Source organism: Drosophila pseudoobscura, chromosome 2 (genome assembly GCF_009870125.1).
Source record: "Drosophila pseudoobscura strain MV-25-SWS-2005 chromosome 2, UCI_Dpse_MV25, whole genome shotgun sequence".
Taxonomy (NCBI): Eukaryota; Metazoa; Arthropoda; class Insecta; order Diptera; family Drosophilidae; genus Drosophila; species Drosophila pseudoobscura.
Window position 1 is genome coordinate 11,199,592 of NC_046679.1, and position 17,840 is coordinate 11,217,431.

Here is a 17,840-nt window from a genome sequence, read left to right on the forward strand (position 1 = left end):
TTACACTCGAGATCGAGATATCTAGGTATTCAGACATCTAGATATTCAGATATCCAGATATGAGAATTGCAATCAATTACAAAACAAAGAAATACAAAAACAGCAGACGGATAAAAAGGATTATTAGTAGTTTTTGTATAATACTTGATTTGCACACACACACACACATACATGCAATACACAGATACATTTATACACACACATACATACAACGTACAAGGGACTAGTTTGAAACCGCGAATCGTATTACTAAATATACATACTATATACTTATATAAAACATATAAATATATATATATATATATACAAAACAAAACAAAAAATACTATATATATGTAACACCATACATCTTAAGAGTAAGCTTTAATTTAAACCATTAACCACCCCAACAAAACAAATAAAAAAAGTGAGAGAGAAAAATCAACAAAAAATAAAATAATAGCAGAGATAAATGTAGAACTTGGGTTTGAACTCGATTTTAATTTAGCCTAAACATTTTTAAAAAGCAAAATTAGGCTGCCCCCCCAACCCCCAGCAACGTTTTTGAGTTTTCTACCTTGCGATTGTAATGTAAAATATCAAGTATAAATATAACTTAACTAAACTGTAATTTTCTTTAGTTAGTGACACCACACGTACTATATACATATAAACAAAGGGATATATACGAGTACATAGTATATATATCTATATATAAAACCAATACACATATACACAAAAACATGCAAGAAAACTGTTACGCTTTAAAATACGATAAAATACGACTCAAAACCAACCAATAACCAACCAAACCCCCTTCCAGACTTTCCCCAAATCATTTCATTCCAAAAACCCACACCCACACCCCAAAAACCATCCATTGTAAGTTTTCATTTCTCATCTGTCGTCTAAGCAAGTATTAAATGAATCAAAAATACGTTTAATAAACCCCTGGATAACTATGTATTTGTATATGTTGAAGCATCTTTCATCGCACACCGATTATCCCCCCCCCACAAACACAGGCACACATGCTCATCGCTCATTGGGATTGTCCTTTTCGGGAAAGTTTTGAGGGAACGAACGAGCAGAAAGATGGAACTACTTATAAACATAATGGAAAATCTGTAATATATTATATGATACGATATGATATGTGTAACTCCCGCACTCTCACTCTCTATCTCTATATATAGATGTAACTGAACTGTATGTATTCGTTTTTGAGTTAGTTTATTACATTACTGATTAATGGGTTTGCCCCTGTCCCTGCCCCCAACCCCCCCCAAACGCTACTCTGATCTACTTCGCTGTGCAAGTGACGCGAACAAAATTACTGTTTTTTTATACATACATATATACTATACCGAAACTATGAAACTATACTGTGTATTTCTCTATGCTTTACGATATTTTTGTTAACCACAACTGGTTTAATTTGTAAGAACTGCAGAGATGGGTCGTCCACGTCGTCCCCCTCCAGAAGCCGCCTCGTTTCCATCATTTGAAGTTTTTTTCCCCAAGTTTTTCGGTATGAGGTACAATTTCATTTTTGTAATTTATGTGCATTTTTGTGATCTAATTTGTGTAACTATTATAAACGAAAAAAAAAACAACAAAATACTTTAAGAAAACGAAACAAACAACAAAAAAAATACAAAACCAACAGCAAATGAAAAAAGAATTGATTGATTTTATGGCAACAGAATATTTTACCCTGAAAATATAATACAATATTTTTAGTAAAAAAAAAATAAACCAAAGAGGGGATTGTTTTTCATTCTATGTCAAGTGGGTGAGATCTGTATCTGGGAAGGCCCTGACCTGGCACTCACAGTAGAGACGTATTCCAAATTTACAACTTCACAGCCAAACAAGTCGTTTCCTGCAACACGAAATAATCAAAAAAACAAGAAACAATTTTTTTCTTTGCAATCCAAACACCACCAGTGGTTGAGCATTTACAAATTTTGTTGTGACTGTGAAAAATATTGTTTCTTTTTTGTATCCTGTATTACGAACATACCGCGAGGCCACCTGGGCACTTGGGATCCTAGGTCCGGCTGCAGGTGCAGTGCTCGCAGATTGCGGTGTAGGAGTGTACCAAGCGGAAGCAAAAACCAGAATCATATATTTTTACCATACATTTCTGAATCTTCTGGTAAGTGTTATCACATAGCCTCGTGGCCACAACTAATTGAAACAACTCATTTGTGCCCGTTCCAGTTAGGGCCCATTCGTTTGTTTTATATTTTATCATTCGTGACCAGAAGCCTTGTTTATATTTTAATTAAAATCGGACCTGAAATACGCAGTAAGTCTGTACAGTTAATAATAATATTAATAACGTAGAATCCATTGACGTACACTTCAATATACATATATTTACATGGGTCTTATTTGCTAGGCCTAAGACTATGCTTAAGACTACCCTAGACTAGGCGTAATAAATAGTTGGATGGACTGTGGCTACAGCTCTGTGGTCTCCAGCTTGCGGGCCAGAATCTGAGCATTATTCGTTAGCTTATCGATCTGATTGTACAGATTGAAGTGGCGGTTTAGATCGTTGCTGTTGTTGAAGAGTTTGGCGGTGCCCTTGAGGGTTTCGTGCATGTCCTGGGCGGTGGCCACCGCCAGGAAGTTGTCGTCCAGCGAGTCCTGACCGCCAACGCTGTGCATCAGATAGGGGGAATCTAAGTATTAGCCAGTAAATAAGGGGTTTCTTTTGCCCGCTCACCTCGCAGTCTCCTCGTTCTTGAACCACTCGTTCTCGTAGCCCTTCAGCCAGATGGGATTGGAACCCTGGACACTGTGCTTGTTGGTGTTCGGCACCCGCGTGGCCGGCTCGTGTGTGTGCTGCAGAGACAGCGATGAGTGGGCGCCTAAAAAAGTATTGGGGAAATCGGTAATTGAGACCTTGTTCCATGGGCAAAATGGGAGTTGGACATACGGAATATATTGACTTTGGCGGCTCGCAGCTGTCTTCTGTAGCCGTTCCGCTGTGACGCACACAGGGCCAGGATGACCACCAATAGAGTGGCCATGAAAAGATTGGTGAAGACAAGCCACACGAACAGGGGGCCCTTGGTGGGGCCAGCTGTGAGGAGCTGGGCCTCCGCCGGCTGTGTGTCCAGCACATTGAGATCCTTGAACAGTTCGTCCAGGCTCTCGATGTGCGAGTCGATCAGCTTGAGCACCTCGGCGACCTCGTAGATGGAGTTATCCTCCCGCTCGACTAGATGCATGTACAGGTCCGATTTGGTCTTGTCCACCGAACCGTCCTTGTTCTCGTGCACTTTGATCTCATCGATGTTGACAATTGACTCTGTTATGTTGCCCAAGGTGCTGCAAGAAATAGATGGATGCACTTAGCTACGATTCCCTCAGGGCATTCCCTTTAGGACTTACTCTCTGAATGTGTCCACCCTGGCGCGTAGCTCATCCGGCTGCAGTCGGAAGACAAATCGCACCTTCTGATCCTCGCGCAGCAGATAGATGAACACATGGGCCACGTCCCTCATGCCCAACGTATCGTTGGCCAGGACCACAAAATCAAAGTACCCCTTCATTCCCTTCTGCGGATCAAAGTTCAGCTGCACCTCACCCGTCTCCGCGTCCAGCAGAAACGGGGCCTTTCGCACATTCTCCAGTCCCTCGGACAGGGTCTGCCTGATCTCGCCCACCTGATAGTATCCGATCTTGGCATTGGCCCCCTCATCGGCGTCCGTGGCCTCCACGCGCATAAACTTCAGGCCAAAGTCCGCATTGGTTGTGATGCCGCCAGTGAAGATCTTGGAACGGAATCGCGGCGGATTGTCGTTGATGTCCAGAACCCTGACCAGAACCCGAACAATCGTACTGTCCGCTTCGGGCGGGGGCTGATCCGCTTCCGTTGGGTGATCCTCCAAGCTGCTGTCGTAGCTTTCGTAGGAAACCAGTTCTGTCTCAGAAGACGAGGATGTGGCCTGCTCCGTCTCGTATTCGGTAGACCGCAGGTGACGCGAGTGCTTGAAGCGGTCGTAGTTGTTCTGTGGATGTCGCAGATGCCCAGCGATCTTGTTGTTTATCTCGATGGCCATTCGGCGACGCTGATGGTCACTGGAGAGCGAATCATTACTACAATTCTCCGTGGCCTTTACATAAAGCGTAAAGTTGGCCACGATCTCGCGGTCGAGCTCGCGATCGAGAGTCAGGACATGGGTCTCGGGATCCAGGCGAAAGTAGCCTGCTTCATTTCCGCGCACTATGAAGTAGCACACTTGACTGGGCGTCTCCTCTGGATCGTCCAGCTCCAGCTGATCCTTGTCTATGGTATCGGGCAGCTTGATGCGCTCCGCCCCCGGGTCCGAGTGCTCCGTAAAGTTCACGGCTATTTCGTTGACAATGAACTGCGGCTCGTAGTCGTTGACGTTGCGCACGTATATGGTCAGATCGAGATCGGTGCTCAGGGATGTGGGCAGACCCTGATCGTATGCCTCTATGCGTATCTGTTTGAAGCAAAAAAGAATGATCATTCACATATTTTACTCTCTGTTTTGGGACTTCCTACCTCGTGTATCTTCTGCCTCTCGCGGTTGAGTGGCTCCCGGAGGAAGAGCTCTCCCGTGTTGGCATTCACCTCGAACATCTTGTAGCTTCCCAACGGATCAGGCTTCAGGCGGTACCGCACCAGGGCATTCAGGCCCATATCCGCATCGCTGGCATAGGCCTGCAGTATCAGGCTACCGACTGTGGCATTCTCCGGCACACGCACCGTGGTGTTGTGCAAAGGCCTGACAAACACCGGGGCGTGGTCGTTGAAGTCTGACACGCAAATGTCCAGAGTGCTGTGCACGATGTTCGCTGGCAGACCCAAATCCCTGGTCGTTATGGTGAGGCTGTAGTTGCCGAATTTGTTGCGCAGACTCTGGCTGGCAAAGATGTGGGCGTTCCAAGCATCCAGCTGTCGCAGCTCAAAGATACCTATGACGGAAGGAGATGCGCAAATACATTATAATCGTCTGGTTAAGGTTCCTTAAGTGCGATCGTACCCTCCTTGTTGCCCTGGGTAATGGCAAAGTCCAAGCGTCCATTGGGTGTGGCTGGATCATCCGCATCTTTGCCCACAATGCTAGCAATGCGCTCGTGCAGCTCATGGTATTCCGTTATTAGCACACAGCTGGTGGGCAGGCTGACCTCCGGCGGATTGTCATTCTCATCCAGGATGGAAATGCTGAAAGGCATTGGACTCTTACATATATGGAATGCTCTCTCTAAACCCATACCGCTCACGGTCAATTACTTACAACACTTGCTTGAAGGCGTTGCGGCTCTCTCCTGCCAGAAACCCAAACTGATAGTTGTCCCATGCCTCGATGACCAGATTGTAAGAGTCTTTGGTCTCGCGATCCAAACGATCGGCCACCGTCAGGACACCAGTGTCCGCGTCTATGGTGAACTTTCCCTGCGAACTAATGCGATCCATGAGGAACGTGATCTTGCCAAAGTCCCCCGAGTCCGCATCCGCCGCCTGGACGGTGGCCACCCTCGTTCCCGGCGCTGCCTTCTCGCTGATCGTGTAGTTCTTGCTCCCTCCAATGAAGTACGGATTGTTGTCGTTCTCGTCTAGCACCGTGACATAGACATCGATTAGCGACGAGCGTGGAGGCAGACCAGAGTCTGTGGCCCGTACGCTAAAGTTCAGCCACTGATGCTGTTCGTGATCGATCTTATTGGCCACCACAATCTCCCCGGTCTGGGCATCCAAGTGGATCAGACTGCGGTAGGTGGGATTGCCCTCCAGGGCATAGGTGATGGTCCGATTCCTGTCCACGTCGTAGGCCAGCACATTGACAACCATGGCGCCATTGATGCTGTTCTCCGTGATCGATTGGCGGTAGAAGGGCTGCTTGAACTTGGGATTGTTGTCGTTTTCGTCCAGCACCTGAATGTTGAGGAAACCTAATCAGATATCGAAAGAAAATATGGTTAGGGTCTAAGGCAAAGTACAATAATTAAATTATAAAGTAAAGGGTACGTTTCGCCTGTCAGCTGAGAACCTGTCGCCTGTTTATTGAGTCTTTGGTCTAGGATCTGAATCCCTGTCTGATCTCACCTTCTACGATCTGCTTGCCCTTGGCCGCTGCCAGATCTTCGACTGTAATGGCCAGCTTGATGTGCTCGACCCTTTCGCGATCCAACAGCTTGACAACCTTCAGGCTCCCCTCGATGGGGTCCACCTCAAAGGCCCCAAGGTAGTCGTATTCGCTGGCCTTTACCAGAGCCCCCTCCTCGTTCCGGCCCTCGCAGTGTTCCGCATTCAACTTGTAGCGCAGTATGGCATTCTGGTCGGAGTCCGTTGCCCTGATCCGATAGACCAGGCTTCCCACTTGCGTGTTTTCCACGATCTTCAGGGCGGGCAGGTCCGTCAGCAGCGGTAGCTTGTTGTTCACATCCTGTATGCTGATGTTCACAGTGGCTGTGCTCATCAGTTGAGAGTTGCCCAGTCCTCCATCCAGAGCGAGCTATAAAAACCAGATGTCCTCAGTATTTATAGAGAAGGAACATCTTCCAGTACCTACCACGGACAAAGTGTAGATCGAACGCTTGCTGTCAGTGAGATCGGGATCCAAGTTGGCACCCTGTGCCACCGATATCACGCCCGACTCCGAGTTGATGATAAACTTGTCGCTGGCCCCCGTCTGGATGCGATAGACCACGGCATTGTTGGGCGACGAACCGTCGCGATCGATGGCCGTGACCTGGAGCACTGAGCTGCCGCCGGGCAGATCCTCGGGCACTGTTTTCGCATAGAAGCTCTTCTGGAAGATGGGCGGATTGTCGTTGACGTCCTGCACATAGATGAGCACCGGCACGACCGTCGAGAGCATGGGTATGCCAGAGTCGCGAGCCCGCACAAGCAGATCGATCTCCCGCATGCTGCCGCCGGCCTGGCGCACACTCCTCCGATCGGTGTCCACCAGCTCCTCAAAGTCGAAGTGATGCAGCGGCTGGAGAAGTCCACTCTGCGGATCAATGGTGAAGTTCGAGCGGTAGAGACCCTCCACAATCTCATAGGTGATCTGGCTGTTCTCGGTTCCATTCAGATCCAGATCGCGGGCCTCCAATTGCAGGGGCGTCTCGAACTCGCCCTTGTTCTCCAGTAGCTTCGTTTCGTACTGTCGCTGGGGGAAGGTGGGGGCATTGTCGTTGACATCCTGAATGTCCACAATGATCTGGGCCGTGTTCCGATTGCCCTGGCCAACATTGTCAATGGCCTCTACGGTTAGGTAGTGTCGGGAGATGATCTCCCGGTCAAAGGCCGCTCCGCCATGCTGCTTGATGGTGATCACCCCCGTTATGGGATTCAGATGGAGTCTGTACGGAGAAAGCGGCCTATAAGTTACGGAAGCTAAGGATTTAAGTCTTGCGTACTTACAAATGAGCTATGCCTCCTCTGAGGTTCGTGTAGCGTATGCCCATGGTGCCGTAGTCCCCCGAATCAACATCCACTGCCTCCACTTTGGTGATGGTCGTGCCCTGATCGCTGTTCTCCAGCACACTGGCATTGTATATCGCATGCCTGAACTCCGGAAAGTTGTCGTTCTGATCCCGTATGAAGATCTGCACATGAGCGGAACTGAAAGCGGAAAGAAGATCAACAATTAGAGATCCGAATCCCATTCCCATCGTCCAACGCACCTCCATCGACTGGGCTCATCGATTTCCCTTGCAAAAATGGTAAAGTTGATCTCTACAAACTGCTCAAAGTCCAGGGATTTGGAGTTCTTGACGCGTAGCATAAAGTTGGCCTCATTGACCGCCAGTTCGGGAACAATCTCAAAGAGGTCGTTGGGCGGATCGAGGAACAAGCGAAAGGTACCGTTGTTGCCCTCGTCGTGATCGTAGACCACGTTCTGCACATCCTCATCAATGAAGTTCAGCGGCGTATTGGTCTGCGCATTCTCGTTGACCTCACAGCGATAGAGCGATTCCCCAAAAGTGGGAATCTCGTCGTTCACATCGCTGACAATGACCGTCACCTCCGTGCGTATCGAGACGGGAGCCACCTGAGTATTGGACTTGGACAGCTCGGTGGCAGTGATTCTCAGAATGTGCGCTCCATTCACCTGATCGCTCTGCTCCTCACGGTCAAGCTCGGTGAGGGTGTGGACGATACCCGTGTGTCGGTCAATGTCGAATAGATCGTTGGCCTCCAGACTGTAGGCGATCGGATTGTTGATCCCACGATCACCGTCGATCGCCCGTACCCGCAGTACCCTTGTGCCCACAGGGGCATCCTCGGCAATGCGGGCCACTGCCTGGACCTCCACGAACTCCGGTGGCTGGTCCTCGATGTCCTTCACCTTGACCAGAATGGCAGCCGTGCCGGTGTTGACAGGTCCCTGGTTGGCCCGATCAATGGCCAGCACGCGCAGCTGATACAGACTCTTTGATTCGTAGTCCAGCTCTCGCTGGAGGCGCAGCACGCCCTTGCCCTGGTTCGTGGCGATGCTGAAGACATCGTTGTCGCCATCGAGCTCCTGCAGATAGTAAACCACCTGACCGTAGGCCCCTTCATCGGCATCGGTGGCCTCCAGGGTGCTGACCACGCCCGGGCCACTGCCCTCGGGTATCTCGATGGCATTCTGGTAGGGCAGGAAGGTGGGCACGTTGTCGTTGATGTCCTCGACCAGCAGCAGGAGGCTCTGCGTCACATAGCTGTGGTCGCTGTAGTGGCTGTCTGTCAGCGTCAGGACTATGGCATACTCGTCCTGCTGCTCGCGGTCTAGCTCCTTGGCCAGGTAGACCTTGGCCTCGTTTCCGCCCGTGTTTTCGATGCGTATGATCTCGCTGTCGTGGGAGTTTCGCTTGCCAAAGGTAAGCGGATCATTGTCCGGATCATAGCCCTTAAGGGTGTAGATCAGTGTTCCTAGATGGGCGGTGGGATTGGATGGTTGATGAGATTGCTTGTGGGATCGATTGATTGATACTTACCCACTTTCGTTTCAGGGCTCTCCTTCAGCCGCAGTACAATCTCCGACTGTCCGTCCATAGCGAAGCGGGGCGGCCGATTAGAGGCAACGATAGCGATTAGAGCGGTAAATACAACGCTAACGATCACCATCGTGCTTCCTTCTCTAGGAGGATTCCATCGATTCAGGTGGGTCCTTTTTAAGCGCACCTTCTTGTAGTCTATGGATTGCCTTAGCTGTTCGTTGTACATGGTAATGATGATGACGATGACGATGTTGTTTTAGTGGGCACCTTTTGGTTACTGCGACTGCCACATGACAGGTAGACTCTCGCCCTCGAATGACACCAGCAGAGCGACACCTAGAAAATAGACAGAGTGTTACAACAGAACCCATAACCCAGTGTTAACCCATTTTCCATACGTCGGGCCTGGTCTGTCACATTTTATGGTGACTCTGGGGCTGTGCCTTATGACCCCAAAACAGTTTCGCTCGAGAAAGCAAAGACAGAACTACTCCACTCTAAAGTGGAGAGAGGTATGCTTTCGGTTCTGGTTCTGCTCTTGCAACATATCTTCCCCAAACCCAAACCCAAACCCAAACCCAGCCCAACAATTAGGTCGGACATATGTTTCTCAATGGAACTGTTACCTGGAACTGGACCTGCTGCAGTGGCTCGTGTGTTCTCTGCGTGAGAATTGGCCAAATCTTTTGCGAAAGTTTTATGAGCAAATTAATTAAAGCGTGTGCTCTTTATTGGCCGGTCTGCTGCTGGCTCAGCACTAGCCTGGAATTCCGCTGAAGAAATTTTATTGGCTTTGTTTTTGTGTGTTTCTTGCAAGGTTTAACGACCGTAACGTTTTCTAAACTGCCCGGCAATTATTAAGTATTACTCTTGTGCCAGTACTATCTAGATGTATTCATGTGCCAGATTTGTCTCTTTTACGGACTGCTGCACTGCCAATAACTTCTAGATAATCTCCACAGTTAATATTTATAGTAAGTTCTCGCTCAAGTGGAGTGAAAACCGAAAGTTGTGGGGGGGATTTTCCTGCCCTTATGTGTACGAAAATTTAATGATGTTTCTCCATAGCTTGGAGAGGAGTGTAGCCTTATCTCCGTTTGGTTTCTCACACAGCGGATCATGTACGCGTGTGAAAAGTGCATAGCGATGACTGCATCTGTCAGATACAGATGCAGCCACAGATACAGATACCATTGGCGGCGGCTTATTAATGCCAGACATTGCCATTGTTCGAGGGTTCAACTCGGTTTGCCTCATTTGCAATCGGAGCACTTGCATATCGTCTCGCTGCACAGAAAGAGAGACACAGAGACAGAGCCACCGCTGAGTGCGGTTCATTGATTTCGCAATCACTTGGATATTTCTTAATTGTTGGCAATCGTAAATGCCTCAGACCCAGGCCCCGGTCAACCGGTAATTGATTTGTGTACTTGTCCATCTTTCGGGTTGCACAACCCCACCTCTTTGAAAATCATCTCTTTATCGCGGCGAGCGAATCAACAGACAAGGTCGTTAGTGTATCCATCCCCCCTAGCCTCGGAGTGGCCGTTGGGGCACTTTTGATTCAAAAGTAATCACAATTTGTGGCTGATTTCGCTTTCAACACGCGCCACATGCAACAATTTCTTCTCAGTTTTGGGACGAGGCCTGAAAAGAAGCTGGCTGGGAGCTTTGCTTGTAATTATCCCTGTGTATTCATGGCCGAGAGGCAATTGGGTTGTTTGGTCAGTTGGCTGGCAGGGAATGCTCGGGTGGCCATACAATTTCATGCTGCAATGCTTTTCCATGGGGCTATCCGAATGGGGCTATCTATCACAGCTGTCGATGGGGTCCATCAGTGAATCCGAGCGATACAGAGCCAGAACATGTATGGAAATATAGTATGCGTATGATATTTTTCGTGGGTTTGAAATCTATTACTCTAAGTATTAATCATACGCCCTGTATACACACTTAAACACACACTGTCTTGCCTCCATAGCTATCACTCCACTTTAAATGAGGCTATTTAAAGCCAAACTAAATGTAGTCTTAATTAAGTCCATTAGTGATAGAGACGCACTTTCCTGTTGGCAATTTTCCACCCGGCGAAAACCCACTGAATTAAAGCAAATTAATAAGTCACGCCGCCGCCTCGCAGAAATCCGACCTGACGGTTGCAGGTCGGTTGCCATTTCACTCACAATTTATGTAAGCTGAAAGTGGAAGAGTCGCCAGCAAAGTCTCAGAGCCATGACGATGTCGGCGGGTGACGACGCTGCCTTTCCACAGCTCCCAAATCTCCAACATCTGGGACTGAGACTCGGCAGACTCTGCAGACTCTTGGCGGTTGCCTGGTGCTAATGACTCTTGTTGCAAAGTTCACGCTTGGCATGTTCTGGCCCGCCGTGGCCCGGCTTGGCCTGGCCTTTTGTTGCCCGGTCAGAGTTGGCCAAAAAGTGAAATCCTGCACGAAAATAGTTCAATATACTCGAACTTTGCAACCAATGGATGCCACAGCGCTACCCATTCCGTTCCATTGCACTTCCCATCAAATCCCATCCCATTAACTCTTGCGGTTAACCACAAACAAAGCTGCTGGCGACTCCAAGGTAATCCCACAGAAATGGAAATCTCAATGAAACAATTTTTGATTTCGGATGTTGTGCATGATGATGCGACAAGTTCCAGCCACTCCTGCTCCTGCACCTCCACTACATAATCGTTTGTTGGCAGCTAAGCTGTACCGCATCGTACCTGACGGTTGACTTTCCATGTCTGCCTCTGTCAGGGGCTCATTTAATTATATTAAATATGTTAAGCGCGGCTCAGAGAGAGTCAGAGGCAGAGTCATAGGCAGAGATAGAGATACGAGTAGAGACGGGCCCTGTAGCTTGGGCTGTGACCAATGTTGCCTTCAGTTTCCGGGGCACGAACGAGTGGCTGAGCAAACAATCCGAGGGGCCCATGCCCATGGCTACCAGTACTCCAATTTGAACACTTCCTCCCCCATATTAGGGCCCTGTTTGTCATGCCCATCGATTCCGATACGGGGCTCCGACAGTCAAGTTCAACGCCAGCAGCAAAACTCCATGCGAGCTATTGTTTGTTGTTGGCTGACAAACAAAAGGAGAGTTGGCATATGGGGGGTGGGAGGGGGACGTTGGCTGGAGGCAGCTCCGTTGCGGTAGCTTGGTTTTTGACTCATAGCCAGGTTCAAGCGACGCCCGCATCCGTCTCACTTTCATGGTAATGTGCGTAGTCCCTGCCACCTCTTCGGCTCCACTGTAGCCCTGAGCCCCGGCCAAATCTTGGCAGTAACATGGCTTGGATGCAGACAAAGTGTCGTAAAACATTTGTCCGTTACACTTGGTCTCCTTTTCTAGCTCGATTTTTGCATATCCCAATCCAACTGCTTCTTTCATCCGAATCTGCCTCGAAAAGTACGAGTATTGCTACATTTCGGGCACTTAAACAATTGGTTTCGCATACATGTGCGATCGACTCGCGACTTGGAAGAGCAAGCAAGTCCTTGACCTGGGCTGAGTGACCTTATATACGCCAGGGGGGTAGCGGAACGTAGTTTGGCAACCCTTCGTATGTTAATCATAGAGCTTATTTACCTTCAAAGCCATCCCCAGTAAGAAGGGAAACCCCTTAACAAATTACAGGACATCTGACGGCTGCAGCCAAACCGGTTCCAATACTTACCCTCTTCAAAAAGGTATTCCTCTAGCACCCGTCCGAACACAGAACGCAAGGAGTATCCTTTGACTCTTGACACTTTTATGGTAATTATTTCAGGGAGCACTTCCAATGTCTCACTCGATTGCCAGATGACTGCTCACAGAGAACTTTCAAATTTCTTGTACTGACACATTTTCGAGAAGGCTTCTTCTGTGGGCCAGCACCAGCACGACCACGACGTCACTGGTAATTAGGCATGAGTCAAAGAACCCCAGAACTAAATAAACGTGTCGCATGCTCTGAAATTGGGCAATGCACGAACCGGAACTCGATTCCAAACTGGGAGGGAGGGGTACCACATATGTGGATGATGAGTACGGGATAGATAGATCACTTTAATGACACTTGACGCCGCCGACGGAACGTGCTTCAAACCACGCAACGTACTTAGTGCTGACCAGGCGGGGGTCTTACGTTAAAGTATAAATAAATTTCAAATTTCAAAGACCGTTAAATGTTTTCGGAACACGAACTAACCGCGAAAACCAAGTGGAAGCTTCGAAAGCCGCAAAACGACTAAGAGCCTCGGTGCCAGACACAGCCAGCTCAAGCTCTAGCAACGGAACGTTGTGCTGTATGGGAATGGAGTTGTCAACGAATGTTGTGGCAACCCTGGCGCATACAGAGAGAGAGAGAGAGAGAGAGGGAGAGAAACGACTGCACTGCAGGCACGCGAGTAATTGCCGAACCGTAAATTCCACCGGCACGAGTAGTGGGGGGGCTGGTGGTGCTGCATGGGGGTGGGATTGTTTGTTTACGATCAGACTGGAAGAGTTGGAAACGAGAGAAGAGCGGTGGGGTGGTGGACAACGGAAGTGAAGAGCGTTGGGCTTATGCAATTTTGAAGGTTAGGTCTGCAGAATTGTAGAGCTACACAACACTGACCAAAAAAAGCATATAACCAAACACTAGACAATGTTTAGACGACTTAATACTCAAAGGAAGCTATTTCTATTTAAACATAGCATCCTTTGAATATGCTTGAATAGAAATAGATTACTTTGAGTATTATGTCCACAAGTATTTGTTACCCGCTGCTACAAATTTGACTCGTATTAGTATATCAAACATTGTCTAGGTAAGTATATCAAAAAGTGGAGTTAATAAAGCAAAGCTGTTTATTTTATTTTAACATTTCTTTCCTTGAATATTATGTCCGATATTTGTTACAGTCTAGAAATTGTGCTCGTTTTATAATAAATCTAGTCTCGTTTGGGCTTCATCGTACAGAACATGTCTCTGGATCGTGCCTCCGGCATGCGCAAAGGACAGGAAAGAAATTTACTAAAGGCATCCAGATCGGCAATATCGAGCCCGACTTATCTCCAAAAATCCAGCAAGAGTCGTTGCTTCCATTTCCGCTACTTAGAGCTATGTCGCGCCAAAAATCTCACACCAATTTCGGAAATACGAAAGAAATCCAATTCGAACACTTCGCTGGACGTCTTCGCCGATAAGCTGAACGTGACCGACTGGCTGATGGTCATCGAGGCTCTACAACATGACATCGTTCTGCAGAACTTGGTACTGCACATGCGTCGCTTCTATCAAAACAGTGAGTAGCCGGAGGCGGACTATAGGGCGGGGAAACTAAGCCACCGCTTTTCCATGCAGATATAATCGAGCCCATCGACACGGAGAATCGCGCCCGGCTCTTCCGAGAGCGCCCGGTGGTATTCACGCGCTTCATTTTCAGCGACCTCGTCCAATCCATCGCCGATTGTGTGTTGAACAACAAGAACATCAAAGTGCTCAAGCTCGAGGGTCTGCCCCTTTATGACGGCTACATTGAGTGTATTGCCAAGGTAGGTCTGATACGATTCATCCTATATCCCATCATTATGTCCTCTGTTCTAGTCGCTGGTCGCCACCGATTGCCTGGAGACCTTGAGCTTTCGCAGTTCCAGCATTGGGGACAAGGGGTGCGAGATGGTCTGCCACACGGTCAAGTATCTCAATCGTATTGCATATTTCGATCTCTGCGAGTGCAAAATCACCTCAATGGGGGTCAAGCATGTGGCCGAAATGATCAAGGTATACCGGAGGTGAAGTAATTAGGATACGTGGTAATCCTTGATATCCCCCCCAGATGCAAAAGATATCACACTACACGGAGGGGTGGGAAAAGTCCCTGCGCTACCGGGATGTCGATGTCAATTCCATTTTGGGACTACGAACGATTCTTCTCGCTAACAATCCGTTGATCGGGGACGAAGGCCTGCGATTGATCGCCGAGGTGCTGAAGGAGGATGTCTGGATAAATTGTAAGTAGGTGGAACAATACTGGGCAGCCCGCTCTAAGATCTTCGGTTTTTGTAGTTGTCGACATGCAGGGCTGTGGCCTTACTGATATTGGAGCCAATCTCATACTCGACTGCCTGAAACTGAACACCACCATCCAGGAGTTCAATGTACGGCACAACCAGGGAATCAGCCATTTCTTGCAGCGTAGCATTCGCGAACACCTGGGCGTCCCAGAGTTCGAAAAGAAGAAGGAGCCGGAGTACGATCTCAGCTGCTTCAACGGGCTGCATAGCCTGCCCAAGGGCCAGAAGTTCACTGTCCGACAGGTGGTGTTGCACATCAAGCGCCTTGAACAGGAGCTGTCCTTCGAACGGACTCTACGCAAGAAGGCCGAGAAGCTGAATGTAAGACTCAGCAATCAACTAATGAACTGTAACAGCCACATGATCTCTGACAAGATCACGGACGCCTCCGTATCCCAAGTGGTTAACGAATATATGGAAATGAAGGAAGCCCTCATAGAGTATGTCTTTCTATGCCATATCCCTCTGTGAGCTTACCCATTATCCCATTTGTATTTCACAGATCGCCGACGTATCGCCAGACGGAGTTCGGAAAGCTGGTCAACAGCGTCGTCACCACCCCGGAAACGACTCCGCGAAGCGACTTGTCGACCCTGCGAAAAGATCTTCCGCATCTACAACTGTCAAGCCAATATAAGACTCAGGAGACGCAATACTCAAGCCGCCATGAAGAGGAACAATCTGAGCTGGAGCCAATGGAGGTCAGCCCTCGCGAGGAAGAGCAGTCGCCACGCCGGACTCTGTTGCAGGTCCGAAAGGTGCGCAGCGAGATGAAGTACGACGAGCAAAACGTGAAAAATGTCAACAAGAAACACGAGTCGAAGTCGGATCACGAATTCGCCAACGAGAGCCATGTAAGTGATTTCTTGGACAGTCACAACTATTTCCCAACTATATTCAACCATTTCTTTGCCCCAGTTCAAACTCAACGCGAAGTTGCAATTTGAGCAAGACATTGGGGACGGGGTCCTGGTATACGCGAATCAGCAAGGGCGAGATCATTACGTAGGAGTGGGAAACGGCACCGATACAAGCAACTACGACAGCGAGGTGAGGGCGAAGCGCGATGCCGAGGAAAGATGCCGCTACGAGAACAAACAGTTTGGAGACGGCGCCGGCATCTCGAACCCGAATTTTAGCCAGATCTTGGCCAATTATCGCGATGTCGATGTATATGTGCCTCAACACATATCCCAAAGAGAGCGCAAGCCTGAGGCCAGTCAAGAACCCAGCAAAGAAACGCTTCCTGACTCTGGCTTCAATCTTTCTGATGCACATAATCATATGAATGAACTACGCGAGCAAGTGGAAACGTACATGGGGCTCCTTGGTGCAAGATCCTCAAATGCGATGGACGATGGCTCGGGCTCGGGCACCGGATTGCAGCCACAAGTACCGAATCCCGATATGTTTGTTCAGATGTCCATTTCCCCCAACATGCCGGTCTTCAGGCGTCGCCGCCAGTCTGAAACAGTCATGGATAAGGATGCCGAGAAGTTGTCGCCGCGTACTGCCTACTTGTTGTTGAAGAAAAAGAATCGGGAGGCAACCTTTTAATGCATCTCTTACAAATCAAAACTATAATTTTTCAGAACACAATCTCTTCCGTGCACCCAACAGAACCCACAAGTCTTAACGCCAACGCCAACGCCTTAAAATTTCCATGAAGAGTAAAATTTCTAGTTTTACAAGCAAAGCAATGAGCCTCCACCCACAACTTTGAGTGCTCTTGCTGCCACCACGAAATGATTTATGCATCAAAGGAAGCAAGTAGAAAGAAAAGCAAAAGCGCCGCAAGCGCTGCTAAAATTAGTAATTACACTTTTCTCCGTTCTAATTAAAGATTTTAAATTTTTGACAACTACTCGAAATGTTTATTTATTACTGTCAGTTTGATTAATTGTTAAATAGTTATGGAATATGCGTCTGGTTAAGTTTTTGATCAAGTATTTTTTTTTGATTAAGTTTTGGATTAAGTTATAGTTTCCAAATGGTGAATAATATTTCGGCCGGGGTTTCATTTAACCACCGAAACCGTACAGGGTACGTCCCTGGCGCTTCAAGGCGTAGACCACGTCCATAGCGGTCACGGTCTTGCGCTTGGCGTGCTCGGTGTAAGTGACGGCATCACGGATCACGTTTTCCAAGAAGACCTACGAAAATATTGCACGGTTAACTGTAGTTCGCTATGTAAGTACTCTTAAGTAAGTGCACCCACCTTCAAGACACCTCGGGTTTCTTCGTAGATCAAGCCTGAAATACGCTTTACTCCGCCGCGACGGGCCAGACGACGAATGGCTGGCTTGGTGATTCCCTGGATGTTATCACGCAAGACCTTGCGATGGCGTTTGGCACCGCCTTTTCCCAATCCTTTTCCTCCCTTTCCACGACCAGTCATTTTGCTTTCAGGTTTTTACGATTTAACTAGCGAAAGAAAAGAGAAAATAAACGGGATTAGTCGCAGACCGAGACCGACGCCATGTTTGTTGGCCGAAGCAGCTTCTGATGCTTTTTCCTGCATATCACACGCCCTTTTATGTACATCTGCATTTTAGTACATAGCTAACAACAGCTTATTTAGAAACAAACATAATTTTTCCTTATTTCATTAGTATTTTTTAATGTTTTTGCGCATTTAAAAATAAAACGAAAACAAAACATACCTTGTCACAAAGAATATCAATCAGTGTGACTGTTTTTCGATTTTTCGATAATCATACTGTCTGTCCATCTGAAATATACCAAAAAATATACCGTCTCGTATTATATGATGACGGTATCTATCGCCACTTGTGTCATCCCTAACGCTGCCCCATTGCGAACGTCTTG

At 48.0% G+C, this 17,840-nt stretch overlaps 3 protein-coding genes across 5 annotated transcripts; 1 reads left to right on the forward strand and 2 right to left on the reverse strand.

Annotated features, from left to right (window-relative positions):
* The first annotated feature begins 1,830 nt into the window (after positions 1-1,830).
* LOC4801365 (protein Cep78 homolog) lies at positions 1,831-16,875 on the forward strand. 3 transcript variants are annotated; one of them, XM_033376894.1, is made up of 9 exons: positions 1,831-2,140; positions 2,206-2,293; positions 13,891-14,239; positions 14,299-14,489; positions 14,542-14,718; positions 14,774-14,948; positions 15,004-15,451; positions 15,514-15,865; positions 15,930-16,875. In XM_033376894.1, the coding sequence occupies exons 3-9, from the start codon at positions 13,918-13,920 to the stop codon at positions 16,566-16,568; spliced, it is 2,304 nt and encodes a 767-aa protein (XP_033232785.1). In that variant the 5' UTR covers positions 1,831-2,140; positions 2,206-2,293; positions 13,891-13,917; the 3' UTR covers positions 16,569-16,875. The 3 variants fall into 3 exon arrangements, with proteins under 3 accessions (XP_033232785.1, XP_015037208.2, XP_015037207.2); XM_015181722.2 differs by having other exon boundaries at positions 13,915-14,239; XM_015181721.2 differs by lacking the exons at positions 1,831-2,140; positions 2,206-2,293 and adding an exon at positions 13,623-13,762 and having other exon boundaries at positions 13,857-14,239.
* Cad88C (cadherin 88C) lies at positions 2,277-13,110 on the reverse strand. The gene is made up of 13 exons (XM_033376888.1): positions 12,649-13,110; positions 8,956-9,294; positions 7,660-8,890; positions 7,397-7,597; positions 6,540-7,335; positions 6,074-6,482; positions 5,265-5,919; positions 5,010-5,191; positions 4,529-4,941; positions 3,388-4,466; positions 2,930-3,324; positions 2,717-2,861; positions 2,277-2,650 (listed from the first exon to the last, which is right to left on the reverse strand). The coding sequence occupies exons 2-13, from the start codon at positions 9,182-9,184 to the stop codon at positions 2,449-2,451; spliced, it is 5,937 nt and encodes a 1,978-aa protein (XP_033232779.1). The 5' UTR covers positions 9,185-9,294; positions 12,649-13,110; the 3' UTR covers positions 2,277-2,448.
* Positions 16,876-16,932: 57 nt separating the features above from the next.
* Positions 16,933-17,770, reverse strand: His4r (Histone H4 replacement). The gene is made up of 3 exons (XM_001358436.4): positions 17,675-17,770; positions 17,230-17,435; positions 16,933-17,164 (listed from the first exon to the last, which is right to left on the reverse strand). Exons 2-3 carry the CDS (start codon positions 17,407-17,409, stop codon positions 17,033-17,035), a joined length of 312 nt encoding a protein of 103 aa, XP_001358473.1. The 5' UTR covers positions 17,410-17,435; positions 17,675-17,770; the 3' UTR covers positions 16,933-17,032.
* Positions 17,771-17,840: the final 70 nt, after the last annotated feature.

Coding starts and splice junctions, on each gene's coding strand:
- Cad88C (XM_033376888.1), bottom strand. CDS start 9,184: ATGTACAACGAACAGCTAAGGCAATCCATAGACTACAAGAAGGTGCGC. Junction 8,891..8,955: donor GAGCCCTGAAACGAAAGTGG/GTAAGTATCAAT, acceptor CCGCCCATCTAG/GAACACTGATCTACACCCTT. Junction 5,192..5,264: donor AACGCCTTCAAGCAAGTGTT/GTAAGTAATTGA, acceptor AATGCCTTTCAG/CATTTCCATCCTGGATGAGA.
- LOC4801365 (XM_033376894.1), top strand. CDS start 13,918: ATGTCTCTGGATCGTGCCTCCGGCATGCGCAAAGGACAGGAAAGAAAT. Junction 14,490..14,541: donor ACATTGAGTGTATTGCCAAG/GTAGGTCTGATA, acceptor CCTCTGTTCTAG/TCGCTGGTCGCCACCGATTG. Junction 14,719..14,773: donor ATGTGGCCGAAATGATCAAG/GTATACCGGAGG, acceptor TATCCCCCCCAG/ATGCAAAAGATATCACACTA.
- His4r (XM_001358436.4), bottom strand. CDS start 17,409: ATGACTGGTCGTGGAAAGGGAGGAAAAGGATTGGGAAAAGGCGGTGCC. Junction 17,165..17,229: donor AAACCCGAGGTGTCTTGAAG/GTGGGTGCACTT, acceptor ATATTTTCGTAG/GTCTTCTTGGAAAACGTGAT.